The sequence below is a fragment of the Littorina saxatilis genome, linkage group LG6 (genome assembly GCF_037325665.1).
Source record: "Littorina saxatilis isolate snail1 linkage group LG6, US_GU_Lsax_2.0, whole genome shotgun sequence".
Taxonomy (NCBI): domain Eukaryota; kingdom Metazoa; phylum Mollusca; class Gastropoda; order Littorinimorpha; family Littorinidae; genus Littorina; species Littorina saxatilis.
The window spans coordinates 45,496,317-45,512,168 of NC_090250.1; the positions used below are offsets into that span (position 1 = coordinate 45,496,317).

Below are 15,852 nucleotides of genomic sequence, written 5' to 3' on the forward strand. Positions count from 1 at the left end.
TCAACATTCTGATTAAAATATGTCGAAAAAAATCAAATTTTAAGGATGCTGTTAACTTGGAATCCATGGTCCGTTTCAGAAGAAACCATGGAGTCGCAGAACCCATCAGATCAAAGCAAGCCCCAGGACCCTGGAGGGTCAAAGGTCAGCCCCAGGAAGGGCATCACACCCATGACGTCCAGAGAGCCGACCTTCAAGGGCAAGGTCCCACGAGAAAACACCAAGACAGAAGTTCAAACTCTCGGCATGGGACAAAAAACGGCAACTCTCTATCTGAGCCGGACTCACACTAACATGAGGGGACGCAACTCCTCAGTGGCATCGCGGTTACCTCCCATGGATACGACCATGCCATCACGACAACCCACACATCTGACGGAAGAAGACGAACTGATAGCTGTCATTGGGCTGAAAAAGGTGCAGCGCGAGTTCACCTTTACTGGTTATGACATCATGGAAGACAATGGTGAGGTCATTACAGTATGACCTCTGATCACCCGAAGTATTACACATAACAACACATTGAGGGACAAATCTTCTCCCCGTGAGCCATCTTGTTAGTCCCCCCCTCTCATCCCTGTCCTTTTCCATCATTAGTTTGGATTGAGGTTTACAACCCATCTGGACCACTTTCTTTTCGATCTCATCGTTGCTGTAACTGATGGGGATGTTGCCGATAATGAGTTTGGTGGTCTTAACTTCCTCGTCACCGTCTGCGGATCGTACGATAAAGGGATTTGTTTTCGAAGCTTGGTGAAAGGTTGTGTTGCTTCCAATCTAACACCACGGTAAAAAAATTTAAAGGATTGGGATTAATTAAAAATGTATTTTGGAAACAAGTTTTAATTTGTTGGTTGAAAAATAAGGACATGATTCAGAGAGGAGTAGGGGGAGACATGTTATTAAGTGATACGTGTTTATGGAACAGCAGTGATATAATCTATTGCGGCCAAACCCTGTTTTTTAGCGACTGGATTTAAAGCAGGCGTTTGTCGAGTAAAGGATGTATATGTTGGTAATGAGATTGTGCCCTTTAATATTATGCAGCAGAAGGTTGGATGTAAGCCCACAAGATTCTTTGAATACAGGGTGATTTGTACAGCAGTTAAAGCAGCAACACTACGCTCTGCCAATGGAAATGTATATGGATTCAACGATTTAAAGAACCTGAGTAAGCCTTGTCAATTTCGCAAATTAATTATAAAGGAAAAATATGTGGAGCCGGTTGTAGTTAAATTTTGGGAACATAAATTTAATTTCAGGCCGGGAAAAGAGCAATGGTTAATGGTAAACAAAGTAACCACTGAAACAAGATTGCGAATGTTGCATTGGAAAATATTGCACAATATTTACCCCACAAATATTTTATTGTATAAAATAGGCATTTCCGTGAGTAATTGCTGTACTTACTGTGAGAACGAAATTGATTATATTGAACATTTTTTTTACTTTTGCCCGAAAATTATGTCCATTTGGAAATGCGTTGAGGATAAAGTGAATTGTAAATATAATATGATTATTAAAATTACCGTAAAGGAAGTTTTTTTGGGCGTATTTGAAAATTCACAAAGTTCCAAGGCACTAATAAGTTATGTGAATTATTTGATTGTGATAGCCAAAATGTGTGTTGGTATTTATAGATATGGCTCCCCTCTGGATATTGTATGCATTTTTGAGAGGGAATTGTTATATAGAAAAGTTGTTTAAAATACATTTAGATATAGTAATGTTAATGTTATAGTAAAAACATTACTTAAAAAAAAATTAAAAAAAAGATCAATGAAGAAGGATGCTCCCCGCCAACAACAACAACAAAAAACAAAACAAAAAAAAGGCAAAAAAGAAAGGGTTGAAGCAGCCTGCATGCAACTGAGATTTAAAAAAAACCAAAAAAAAAAAACCAACACATTGAGGGACATTCGTAAGGAATATCAAATCAGGCAGTTCGACGGTAGAGATGGAGAAGGGGGGGGAGAGGGGGGGGGAGTAGAGAAAGAGAGCGAGAAAGAGAGGGGGCGAGAGAGAGTAAGAGAGAGGAGAGAGAGAGAGAGGGAGGGGAGAGTAGAGAGAGCGAGAGAGAGAGAGAGGGGGGGGGGGTGAAGTAGAGAGAGCCAGAGAGAGAGGAGAGGAGAGGAGAGAGAGAGAGAGCGAGGAAGGGAGAGAGAGGGAGGGAGAGAGAGGGAGGGAGAGACTTTCCTGATTTGTTAACAATTGTTAACATGACATTAATTTGACTATGTTCTTCTGATCTAGTTGGCCCTGTTTAGGACGAGGCCTGTATGTAAAAAAAACAAATACACTTGTTTATCTGTTACTCTCGTTAATAAGTGTCTTGGCAGGGACCTATATTAGAATAGGTCTATGGTCTTGGCTTGTCTTGTCTCCTTCTCATCATCCTTCCCTTCCTCTCCTCACTCTCTCTCTCTCTCTCTCTCTCTCTCTCTCTCTCTCTCTCTCTCTCTCTCTCTCTCTCTTCCTGTATCTCTCTCTCTCTCTCTCTCTCTGTCTCTTTCTCTCTCTTTCTCAGTCTCTTTCTCTCTCTTTCTCAGTCTCTCTCTCTCTCTCCCTTTATCTCTCTCCCTCCCTCTCTCCCTCTCTCTCTCTCTCTCTCTCCCTCTCTCTCTCTCTCTCTCTCTCTCTCTCTCTCTCTCTCTCTCTCTCTCTATCCCTTACCGCCTCAGATTCCTGCCTTTCCCTGTATCCCCAGCTCCAAGGGAGGACCTCACCCCAGATGGTATCGACAAGCACGAACGTCTGAAGCGGAACTACGTGAAGACCTACGTGGAGTCGTGCAAGAAGGTGGGGGTGAACCCCGTAGAGCCCATCTCGGGCAGTCTGGCCGACACGCACATCGTCCTCAATACGCGAGGTCTCGGCGTCAAGGGAGCTAAAGCAATCGCTATTGCCTTGGTGGTGAGTTGGGACATGTGTTTGGCTAGTTGGGTGGCTTGTTGGATGGTACTCGCATCGTGCTGAAGACGCGAGGGCTAACGAAGGGTTTAAGACGATGAAACGATCGCCACTGGTAGGTGGGGATATGTCTGGCTGACTGGTTGGCATGATGGATGATTGGATGGATGGATGGATGATTTGATGGATGATTGGGTGGATGGATGGATGGATGGATGGATGGATGGACGGACGGACGAGTGGATTGTTGGATAGCTTGGTTGGTGGCTGGCTTTAACTGTACGTGTCTGCAGGACAATGATGACTCTAACTGTGTCACCAGGACAATGATGACTCTAACTGTGTCACCAGGACAATGATGACTCTAACTGTGTCATCAGGACAGTGATGACTCTAACTGTGTCACCAGGACAATGATGACTCTAACTGTGTCACCAGGACAATGATGACTCTAACTGTGTCACCATGACAATGATGACTCTAACTGTGTCACCAGGACAATGATGACTCTAACTGTGTCTGCAGGACAATGATGACTCTAACTGTGTCACCAGGACAATGATGACTCTAACTGTGTCACCAGGACAATGATGACTCTAACTGTGTCACCAGGATAATGATGACTCTAACTGTGTCACCAGGACAATGATGACTCTAACTGTGTCACCAGGACAATGATGACTCTAACTGTGTCACCAGGACAATGATGACTCTAACTGTGTCACCAGGACAATGATGACTCTAACTGTGTCACCAGGACAATGATGACTCTAACTGTGTCACCAGGACAATGATGACTCTAACTGTGTCACCAGGACAATGATGACTCTAACTGTGTCACCAGGACAATGATGACTATAACTGTGTCACCAGGACAATAATGACTCTAACTGTGTCACCAGAACAACAAGACAGTGGAGAGCCTCGATCTGGAGGACAACTGGATCGGTGAAGATGGCGCTACCAGCATTGCTCAGATGTTGGAGACTAATCACGTCCTCACTGAAATTGTGAGCGGCTATTTCGTCACTCTTTTCGTCTTGCCTGTCTGTTTGTTTGTTTGTTTGTTTGTTTTTTCGATCATTTCTGGTCATGTTGCTGTTTTTCATCTTACAAGAAACAACCTCCAGAGACAAGTGATCACCCGTTGTTATCATAAATATATTTGCTGGTTGTTTATCTCGTTTGTCTAACGTAAAAAGCAACAGGGCGAAGTTCTATTGAGTTATTCGTTTTGTTTTTAAGTAAACGTTCAATAAACTTACTTTTTGTTTTGTTTTCGGAATCTTGCTTGTTTGCTGATGTTTACTCATAAAGCTTTATTGTTGGTGTTTTTGTACATGAACACCGTGTTTTGACGTCTGCGTATTTGGTACTCGTACGCAACTGGGTGTTTTTTTTATAACATACTTGAACAAGAAATTCCTCCGAGGTAGGAAAAACACCCCCGTCAAAGGGAAATAACCTTCTCAGTTGGTGGCAGTGACTGAGTGAGAATGGTTATTTCCCTTTGACCATTAAGATGTCCTTCTATAAGTCCTTGTATAATTTTAATCCACCAATAACTCCCTAACCGTGTGTTTGACTGGTCCCAATTTTTGTAAGGACCGTCTCAGGAATGTATAGAACCTGTTCACCAAGTTTGGTGACGATCGGTCCGTTCATTCTTGAGATATATGCGAACACAAACAAACAAACAAACAAACACATCGACCGAAACCTATACACACCCCTATACCGGGGGTGTAAAAATGCATCAGTCCTGCTGCTGGCCAGACTGTCCGAATTTTAAAGCATATATGGTTTTCATGTATTTGTAGACGCTGTGATTCTGAGGGAAAAAATCGTGTTGTCAGCCACGTTGAATTTGTGTAATATTGTGATGGCTTTTTGTAGTTCACTAAAAAGTTTATTACTCTTGTCAGTATCCAGATTAGAGTGTGGTGGTATTGTTCAAGCTCAAAAAGTGTGTAATTAAAGACACAAACCAAAATAAATGAAGAATTAGAAAAAGCTGTTGGTGGTACCTTACGTTTGTAATGTGTGACACATACGCTTGCAGAACATAGCCGAGAATCGAATTGGAACAAAGGGAATCCGTGCAATTGCAGAACTTCTGAACACCAACGAAACCATCAGAAAGCTTGATGTTTCAGGTAAGATATTGCAGTACAAAACAAAAGGTGCAACATTTCATGCCCATGAACATTTTGTGACGACACATTGCAGGGTGAAAACGTGTACATCCGTGTGTGCGGGTGTGCTGGCGTTCGTGCGATTTCTTGTCTGTCTTTCTGTCTGTGTCTCTGTTTCCGTCTGTGGCTCCGTCTATGGCTGTCCGTCTGTCTGGCTGGCTGGCTGGCTGGCAGTTTTTTGTGTTTTTCTGTCTGTTTGTCTGTCTAAGGTTGATTGTGTTATCCATTAACGTTATACTTTAATATGTTAGTATGTGTGCATCTTGAATATTGTCTTTCGGTAAAAAAAAATAGATTATTCTCATACATTTTTGTATAGCTTTTGTGTATTCGTTGTTGTTGTTGTTGTTGTTGTTGTTGTTGTTGTTGTTGTTGTTGTTGTTGTTGTTGTTGTTGTTGTTGTTGTTGGTGGTGGTGGTGGTGGTGGTGTTGTTGGTGGTGGTTAGGGTTAGATTTGGACAGCATACCAGGAAAAGTACAGCCTTGCTACTGCCTGTTTCAGAGTGACATTTGTTTTTGTTCAATGTCCTACTTATCTCACAGTTTGGTAATTGGGAAATTTATTCAGCAAAAAGTCCACACTGTTTACAGGAAGCAGCCAGGCTGCTTTTGATGTGTGTCAGAGTGGAACTATACGCTCTTCGTACGTGTAAAAGACTGTACAGATCCGTGGTGGTTTACACGGTCGTTAACGCGGGAAGCCGGGAATGAACAGTCAAATCTGCCTTAAGGACCACCTTTTGATCACGACCACCTCTTAATAACGACCACCTGTTCACAGCCACCAACCCAAAAGAGTTTATTTTTGTTTTTCTATATAACTCCCCTTTCCATAGCGACCACAAGTCAAAAAGGACCCCTTTTGGTTTGTCCCTGTGGACTGATGTCGTGAAAGACAGGTTCGACTGTACGTTTGGCATGTGTCACCTTTCAAAACTTGGAGATGTGGTGTGGGTAAGCCCTTATGACAGCATCCTTCACCTGGACTCTTTCAGGGAGTAACCTCTTCGACCATGACGCCAGGTACATCGCTATGATTTTGGAGGTAATTTTTCAGACACTTTTGTGAACCTGCTTTTATGGTTGGTAAAATAACAGCTACATGTATAGAACGCTTTTTTTGTTTTACATATGTATTTGTGTGTTTGGGGTGAGGGTGGGGGTGGGGGGTGGGAGGGGGTCTTTGTCTTTTTGTCTGTACGTCTGTGTGAGTCTGTGTCTATATGAGTGTAACTTTCTTTCCGTCTGTATATTTCCCTAGGCCCTGTCTGTTTGCTTTTCTGTCTGTTTAACTTCTAAAGTAAATTTTAAGGGGCTTATTGTCCGTCAGGTCTTAATTGCCTATATTGGACATGAATTGGTTTATACGATTCGAGTTTTACGCCCTCACGGCTTTTTGATGTTTGTGTGTTTAGGTGGTATCAGCCATCTGCACTTATGGTAGAATGACCAAGATCTTTAACGTGCCATTGTGGTGACACGGGGGTGGGAGATGGATACCGTCTCTGGGTCTGCACATAAAGTTGACCCGTGTCCGTCCCGGCCCGGATTCGAACCAGCGACCTGTTTAACTTCTAGAGATCCATTCTGTGTTATCACGTGTGAATTCTGAAATAATCCAGGTAGCAGGTTTTTTCTCCTTCGCCTCTGCACGTGATTGGCAAAACAAAACAAAATAAACAAAACACATGTCATAACAAATACATTAATCAATCACTGAATAAATCAGTCAGTTTATCAATCAATCAATCAATCAATCAATCAATCAATAAATGAATTGACTTTTTTGTAATGTCTCCTATTTCAGAACAACTACAAACTCCGGGAACTGCGGGTTCGTCACAACAAGTTTGGAGAACTGGGAGGGCAGTATCTCGGTCCTGCTATAGGTAAGTAGATTGTGGGGATTTAAACGATGGTTACGGCAGGCACTTTTCCAGGAGCTAGTTTTCCGGGGGACAGTTGTTATCGACGCAGTTGTCGGGCCGGGGGGGGGGAGGTGGGGGGGGGGGGGGTGTGTGTGTTGAGGTGGAGTTATCCTCGAGGTCGTTTTCCAGAAGTCAGTTTACCAATTAGCAAATGTCGGGAGGGGAGGGGTGGTTATACGAGGGACAAGGGGGAGGTTGGAGTTTGGAGTTATCCTCGAGGTCGTTTTCCAGAAGTCAGTTTACTAATAGGCAAATGTCGAGGGTGGGGGGGGGGGGGGGTTATCGTGGGACAAGGGGGAGGTTGGAGTTATCCTCGAGGTAGTTTTCCAGAACTTACTGCCTTTCACGCCTGGTGGCGTGTAGGGCAGCGACTAGTTTTCCAGAAGTCAGCTTACTAATAGGCAAATGTCGAGGGAGGGGGGTATTGTGGGGAAAGGGGGGGGGGGGGGTTATATCCTTGAAGTTGTTTTACCAGGAAGCAGTTTTTTTCCAGGAGGCAGTTTTCTGACAGCCACTTGTCGAGCAAGCGGTTGTCCAAAGTGACAGCTACATTCCAGGTAGTTTTCCGGGAGGCCGCAGTTGTCAGAGGGGGGTGGGGGGACGGTGCAGATAAAGCCCGATACCGAAAATGTTGATCCAAATCTTGGCGAAGCAGTCAAATAATGCAACTGTAAGGAACAGCAGATAAATGATAACACCATCATCGCAACTTGGAAACGTAGCGTATTTGTGCAGGCCCTCGAACAGGGGAGGCAAACGGTGACAGTGAAATCATGAGCTTCAACAGCAAGGTGATAATTGGGAGTTTGTGCCCCTTGGTCCGATAGTAAGATTAAAAATAATCAGGCGCTTGTTTCTGTATCATGAAATGTATGTATTTTCCAGCGAACAACGACACATTGGAGTTGCTAGATTTGGCCTGGAATCACTTGAGAAATAAAGGTGCCATGGCCGTCGCTGCTGGTTTACATGTATGTATGTGTGTGTGGGTGGGGGAGGGGGAGAGGGGGGAGGGGGGGGGGAATAGGTTAGCCAGCCTAGCAGTTTCTCTGCTCGTTGGGTGTGTTCTTATGTGTTCATGTACCCGTATCCATCTGTTTGCACGTGTGTGTGTGTGTGTGTGCACGCATATTTGTGTGTGTGTGTGTGTGTGTGTGTGTGTGTGTGTGTGTGTGTGTGTGTGTGTGTGTGTGTGTGTGTGTGTGTGAGCACATGTGTAAGTTTAGCAGATTTCACGGCTTTTTGATTGCCAGAAAAATGTAAAACAAATTGTTAAAAATCATTAATTCTTTATGAAAGAAAAACAAAAAACAACAACAACCATCATATCATACAAGCTTTTACAGTTACACCAAACTTTAAAATTGGATTCCAGGGGAAGCCATCACCTTGCTGCAATTATAAGGCAATATACAGCAGTCATTTCCCTTGTCAGAATACTGAGTACTTGTATGACATCAAAGTTCGTACCTGTTATGTATTGTATACATGGCAGTCAAGCCAACATAACATAATGTGCATCCATATCTCTCGCCCGCCACCCTACAGACCAACGGGGGGCTACGCATACTGGACCTGTCGTGGAACGGGTTTGCTAGGGACAGCTGCAAGATCCTGGGTATGTCCCTCAAGGACAACTCCACCCTCAAAGAACTGGACATCAGCAACAACCGGGTGGACGCCGAAGCCACCGGAGGCATTCTCAAGGGCATTCAAGTCAACGACACGCTGTCCACTCTCAAGGTAAGTATATGAGCGGACTTAGTATTTGTTTTTTTCGTTGGTTATTTTGTGTGTGTTGTTGTTTGTTTGTTTGTGTATGTGTTGGTTAACAACAAGGTGGACACTGAATCAACCGGGGGCATTCTCAAGGGCATTTCGACTGTGTGTGTGTGTGTGTGTGTGTGTGTGTGTGTGTGTGTGTGTGTGTGTGCGCGTGTGTGTGTGTGTGTGTGTGTGTGTGTGTGTGTGTGTGTGTGTTCAGTTTGGGATGAGCTAGAAATGACGTTAATGACCTGACATTAAACGGGAAAGTATAATTGTTTAAAGTGGTCACGGATAGTATAATTAGAGTGGAATACATTGCCAAAATATAATGTGCATCATTCAGAAACCTGGTTCACAATAACCGCTCCACAAAAGCACAACACAGCGGGAAGAAACCCAGGTGAGAACAGATTGATGTTGTTTGTCACGTTCACATTAATTTGATTGGTTGTTCGATTTCTATTGATTTCAGATTGGCCACAATCCAATAACGCCTGACATTGCAACTGTTATTCTCAAAGTCATCGCTTGCGCTGAGAGATCAGACATCAGAGACCTAGACTTGGAGGTAAGAGTGTGTGTGTGTGTGTGTGTGTGTGTGTGTGTGTGTGTGTGTGTGTGTGTAGTTGTGCGTGCGGCGTGCGTGTATGTGTGTGTGTGCGCGCGCGCGCGTGTGTGTGTGTGTGTGTGCCTGTTTGTGTGTCTGTGTGTGTGTTTCAAAAGTGTACTCAACACCGAATCTTTCAACTCTATTTGTGCAACAGAACATAGTGGTGGAAGAAGAGTTTATGAAGCTGCTTGAAGAAACGAAGCAGAAACGCTTCATGGTGTGCAAGGTTGGACTGGTCATCAAGAAGGGAACGACTCTGGTCAAGGAGGGAGACAAGATATCGGCTTTCATGGTCAGTTGTACAAGGAGATTGTGTCACGTTATGGATGACACAAACAGACACACAGGCAGACACACAATCACTCACTGCCACTGTGTTGAATATGGTGTTGTTGGTTTATTTTTACTCTCTCTCTCTCTGTCTCTCTCTGTCTCTCGCTCTGTCTGTCTCTCTCTGTCTCTCTCTGTCTCTCTCTGTCTCTCTCTCTCTCTCTCTCTCTCTCTCTCTCTCTCTCTCTCTCTCTCTGTGCCCTTTTTCCATTTTTTCCCCCTCATTTTTTTCGATGAATGCCTTTCCTTACGTCATATCCGGCTTAAAAAGTTGAGGCGGCACTGTTACGACCTCATTTTCAATTAAAGGCAGAGTAAGCCTCCCGTAAACCATCACAGATACGGTCAGGCTTTTACACACAGTACAAACACCATTTCATTTAAACACTCACCAATTGAGAACATCCTAGGTGCCCTCCGTAAAGAGCGAACAATTTTCAAAGAATTTATTTTTGCTTGGTTTATCTTACTCCTGAGCCATCGTGAACCCGTGTGATCCAGTTTTCCCTTTTCACAATGCAGTCGTCATAGTTAGTCATTTGAATGCGACTCGACGGCGTGAGCTTATCTACAATAGCACGTTTTTTTTATGCACGAAACAACGGCTGTGGTTCACAAGAACTCTAGCGATGGCTTTTGACTGTTAAGAGGAACGGCGATTTGCACTGATAAACCGGCCGTCGTCTGCTACGACCCTTGCGTGACCCTGCTTCCGGGCTTTTCTTTTTTTAAACTTTCACAACTTCGAATTGTTCTGATCTTGTCTTGATGAAAAACGAATTCTTTTATGATTAAAGAATGTTTGTGTAACAAGCTGTCAATTTATTATTTAGATTTTAAAAGTTAGGTCTAGCGCAAAAACGAGGCGCCGTTGTTGTTAACGGAACAAGTCTACGAAAATAAATTCTTTGAAAATGTCTCACGCTCGACAGAAAGCAGCCAGGATGTTCCCGTTCGGTGAGCGTTCAAATGGAAGTATGCTTGTACTGTATTTAGACGCTCGGGGAGCTCTGTGATGGTTTACGGGAGGCTTACTGTGCCTTTAAATTGATTGATTGAAATGTTGGTCAAACCCTATCCGGACTATTAGATTGCGTTTCAGCTTAGGAGCGTAAAAAATAATTAATTAATTTGTTCATTAAAAATTTAAATTCAAATACCAAATTTAAAAATGATTGCGCTGAATTCTTTATCGTTTCCTGAATCCAACACAATATAGATATGGCATGAAAATGTACTCACAATTAAAGAAGATCGGTCCTAAATTCGCATGCTTTACGAATACTAACGCGACGGGACTCGGTGTTCGGGTTTCGGCTAAGCCAGGGTAATCTTCATGTGATGACTGATCCCGAAATTTTCAGTGTTGATCTTTTACTTTCAAGCCAACAGATCGGCTAAATGATTTGATATTGGTGCACGCGACTTGTTATTCTGTGTGTGTGTGTGTGTGTGTGTGTGTGTGTGTGTGTGTGTGTGTGTGTGTGTGTGTATGTGTGTGTGTGTGTGTGTGTGTGTGTGTGTGTGTGTGTTTCAAAACGTTGTGGTGTTCTAGTTGCTGACCTGTGTTTTCAATGGGTGTTGTTGGTGTGATTTCAGGACCCGGTCCAGGCGCTGTATGAGTACATGAACGGGAAGGCGTACCGAGTGATCGACCTCTTCAAACGTTTTGATGCCGACCACAGTATGTCCGTCACCAGGGACGAGTTTTGTAAGGGGCTTATTGTAAGTTGAAAGAAAACAACAACAACAACAACAACAACAACAACAACAACAACAACAACAACAACAACAACAACAACAACAACAACAACAAGCATTCCACTCATGCAACTAACGATCCGCAGCGTAGTTTACCTTATGCATTGAGTTAAGTTGTGCGTGAATATGTGTAGAGCGTTTCCTATACAACACTTACTGAACGTACCTTCAAGAAACTCAGCATTTAATTTTTTTTCCAGATTGTACCCCCAAACGATTTTTTCTCCAATTTTGTTGTTGTTTATGAATATCTTTGATGATGTCATATCCGGCTTTTAAAAAAAAAAGTTTAACTTTCAACTTATTAATTTTGTAAAAAAAAAAATTAAATCCTGTGCAGAGTGCAAGCGTACCCTTGACCGTAGGTCAACTGGAAGACCTGATGGAAATACTGGACACCAACAAGGACGGCGTCGTGGATCTGAAGTACGAAATCACACTCTTTCAGTAGACCGGCACGGTTGGCCTAGTGGTAAGGCGTCCGCCCCGTGATCGGGAGGTCGTAGGTTCGAACCCCGGCCGGGTCATACCTAAGACTTTAAAATTGGCAATCTAGTGGCTGCTCCGCCTGGCGTCTGGCATTATGGGGTTAGTGCTAGGGCTGGTTGGTCCGGTGTCAGAATAATGTGACTGCGACTTCTGTCTTGTGTGTGGCGCAGGTTATATGTCAAAGCAGCACCGCGCGCCCTGATATGGCCCTTCGTGGTCGGCTGGGCGTTAAGCAAACAAACAAACAAACAAACAAACAAACACTCTTTCAGTAGGCACTGAGTACAAGTCACGCAAATTATTTATAATAACCATAGTGTCAAGTAGTGAGTGCTTGGCGATTGATTGATAATGTTGATTTATGTTGCACCATGTGTTCTATTTTTAACTCACAAACTGTAATACCCATGGTGTCATGTTGTGTGTGTTAGATGATTGCATTTTTGACACCATGTTCCATGTTCTATTTCAAACGTACAAATGTTAACATCAAGTAGTGAAGTTTTTGTTGTAACAATGTGTTAACATTGCAGCGGGATAATTAATGTTCTTTCTACTTTTTATTGTGTTCACTTTTGTAATAATACTAGACCTCTAGTCAGACTAAAATAATCTGTGTGTACCTGTGTGTGTGTGTGTGTGTGTGAGAGTGTGTGTGTGTGTGTGTGTACGGTGTGTGTGTGTGTGTGTGTGTGTGTGTGTGTGTGTGTGTGTGTGTGTGTGTGTGTGTGTGTGTCCCTCTAGCTGTCTTTTCGTCTCTCGATTAAGTTATGTGTGCGTATAATTTAAAATCAACCCATGTTTTTCTTAATACATGTACACTTAAAAATTGGCTGTTGTGTTTTTATGTGACCTGATTAGTCAAAAAACACCAATCTTTGGTTTGCACTAACACTAACCTGCTTGTCTTTTTATTTACAATCTGCTGTATAGGCTTCTGGACGAGTTAGTGCATGGTGAGTATCTCCAGGGATTTTCCACGAGTAGTTTGACATATATAATAAGTGTTATCTGCTACAAATGTTATTAATGATGATGATGATGATGATGATGATGATGATGATGATGATGATGATGATGATGATGATGATGATGATGGTGGTGATGGTGATGATGATGATGATGATGATGCCGATGGTGATGATGATGATGATGATGATGGTGATGATGATGGTGATGATGATGATGATGATGATGATGATGATGATGATGATGATGATTTTAAATCTCGCTCATTGTTCTTTGTTACAATGTACGTAGAAGCAGGAGTAGGAGAAGGGAAGATGACAATGATAGCACGAGCGGTTTTACGGACTGCATTGAAGTGATTGTGTCCGTCTCTCTGTTTGTTTGTCTCTTTCTCGCTCTCTCATTGTCTGTCTTTTACTCTGTTTCTGTCTCGTGTCTCCCCCTTTCTATCTCTCTCCACACACACAAACACACACTTACACACACACACACACTTACACACACACACACACAAACACACACACTTACACACACACACACAAACACACACACTTACACACCGACACACTTACACACACACACACTTACACACACACAAACACACATACAAACACACACACACACACACACTCACACACACACACACACACATACACGCAAAACCCACCAAGTGGGTTCATAGCCGATAGTGCACTTGGACTACAACGGCACTGCGCGCAGTGTCTTTGTAGTGCGCTTGCACTACAACCGCACTGGCTGCAGTATCCGCTCCGGCATGGACGAATTTGACACTAAAAAAGGCATAAAATTTGACCTATTTCGTAGCCTATAGGGCACGGAATTTTGACGGAAAGAGTGTCATCATCTTGAATATGGCATTCTTTCCGTAAAAAAAAAAAAAAAATATTTTTTGCTAAAACTTGTTTTCTGAGTCGTTTGGAACCTGGTTGTTACGAATCAAGAATAAAACAACTGGGTTCCAAAATGTGGAACCCACTTGTTTTTTTAGCCCCAGTTGGTACTGTGTGAACATATACATAAACCCGGTTGGTGGGTTTTGCATGCTCAGAGACACACACACACACACGCACACACACACACACACACACACACACACACACACACACGTATTCATTATTCAAAATTTCCCTTCAGAGAACTCATCGACGGGGAGAAGCTCTTCCGCCGGAAGATGATGCGCAGGAAGCTGCGCAGACAGTCGGAAGAGATATCAGGCAGACGACTGAGATCTGACAGAAGCCAGGAGGAAGAGCAGTATGAGCACTGGACAGAAGCCGAAAGAACCCGTCTGTGTTAGAATAGGGGTAACTTGCAAAATAGTGTTCAAAATTTAGGGATGCGCCGGTCGGTGTTGCAAGGTACCGTGCTGCTGGTCTTTAGATGGAGAGAACCTGAGATAGTATTTTGTAACTGAAGTAAAATCATACAAATCAATCTATGGCGACTTTTGACCTTGGAAATTCGTTTCATTTTGCAACCCTTATTTTCAGTCATGCTCCATGGACATGACATGGCGGACTGTTGGCGTCTAACCGCGGATGGGGAGAGTTAAAGAGATTTGGTACTAAAGCGCTGTTTTCAGTTTTTTAAATGTAACCAGAATATTTGTACCCATGAAATTAGGGTAATGCGCTCAAGAACGGGTGCACGTGAATAAAACAACAAGAAGGGCAAAGCCCATACGACTCACATGCTTGACCTTGACCTTTACATGACCTTGACCTTCAGGGTCAAGGTCAAATAACTAAACCTAGCAATGACATCATACACTAAGAACTGCTTTACACATTTTTCCTACCAAAATACATGTGACCTTGACCCAAGGTCAAGGTCATCCAAGGTCATGCAACACAAAGCTGTTAATTCAAGACATAGGAAGTACAATGGTGCTTATTGGCCCTTTCTACCATGAGATATGGTCACTTTTAGTGGTTCACTACCTTATTTTGGTCACATTTCATAAGGGTCAAAGTGACCTTGACCTTGATCATATGTGACCAAATGTGTCTCATGATGAAAGCATAACATGTGCCCCACATAATTTTTAAGTTTGAAACAGTTATCTTCCATAGTTCAGGGTCAAGGTCACTTCAAAATATGTATGCAATCCAACTTTGAAGAGCTCCTGTGACCTTGACCTTGAAGCAAGGTAAACCAAACTGGTATCAAAAGATGGGGCTTACTTTGCCCTATATATCATACATAGGTGAGGTATTCAATCTCAAAAACTTCAGAGAAAATGGGAAAAATGTGAAAAATACCTGTTTTTTAGACAACATTTCTGGCCCCTGCGACCTTGACCTTGAAGCAAGGTCAAGATGCTATGTATGTTTTTTGGGGCCTTGTCATCATACACCATCTTGCCAAATTTGGTACTGATAGACTGAATAGTGTCCAAGAAATATCCAACGTTAAAGTTTTCCGGACGGCCGGCCGGCCGGACGGACGGACGGACGGACGACTCGGGTGAGTACATAGACTCACTTTTGCTTCGCATGTGAGTCAAAAACTGCCTTAAAATCAAATCCAAAAAGATCGTTGGATCGGTATATTAGTGAATGTATTGTTTTGTCAATAACAAACGTTCCAACAACCTACCTTTCTTGTTTTTTGATTTTGCCTTAAAATCAGTTTGCGTTGTCGCCGCCGGGTAGTCCAATGCCGAAGTGTCAACATTACTGTTACACTTCCTTGGTTCAGAAATTAATTTTCCTTTGGAACACGTACACCTGTTGAAGCACGCTTATCAAACTGCTGGAACTCTGGTATCGGGTGCGCGTGTACCCTTTTGAAAGTTTATTGTCCCTAATTGAAGGAAGCTGTATGAGCACTACAAGTTGCCAAAACTTTGCAGACTGAGAAAATGGAATTC

At 43.0% G+C, this 15,852-nt stretch overlaps 1 protein-coding gene across 1 annotated transcript; it reads left to right on the forward strand.

Moving 5' to 3' along the window:
* The first annotated feature begins 87 nt into the window (after positions 1 to 87).
* On the forward strand, positions 88 to 14,788 carry LOC138969641 (leucine-rich repeat-containing protein 74A-like). Its single transcript, XM_070342499.1, has 13 exons — positions 88 to 466; positions 2,708 to 2,913; positions 3,813 to 3,920; positions 4,973 to 5,066; positions 6,101 to 6,150; positions 6,913 to 6,994; positions 7,919 to 8,004; positions 8,582 to 8,776; positions 9,273 to 9,368; positions 9,565 to 9,702; positions 11,340 to 11,465; positions 11,842 to 11,927; positions 14,115 to 14,788. The coding sequence occupies exons 1-13, from the start codon at positions 88 to 90 to the stop codon at positions 14,275 to 14,277; spliced, it is 1,809 nt and encodes a 602-aa protein (XP_070198600.1). The 3' UTR covers positions 14,278 to 14,788.
* The last annotated feature ends 1,064 nt before the right edge of the window (positions 14,789 to 15,852 follow it).

Bases quoted from the DNA above. Each gene is read 5' to 3' on its own strand.
- LOC138969641 (XM_070342499.1), top strand. From the start codon at position 88: ATGGAGTCGCAGAACCCATCAGATCAAAGCAAGCCCCAGGACCCTGGA. The intron at 8,005-8,581 runs GTATGTATGTGT...GCCACCCTACAG, and splicing joins CCGTCGCTGCTGGTTTACAT to ACCAACGGGGGGCTACGCAT. The intron at 11,466-11,841 runs GTAAGTTGAAAG...AATCCTGTGCAG, and splicing joins AGTTTTGTAAGGGGCTTATT to AGTGCAAGCGTACCCTTGAC.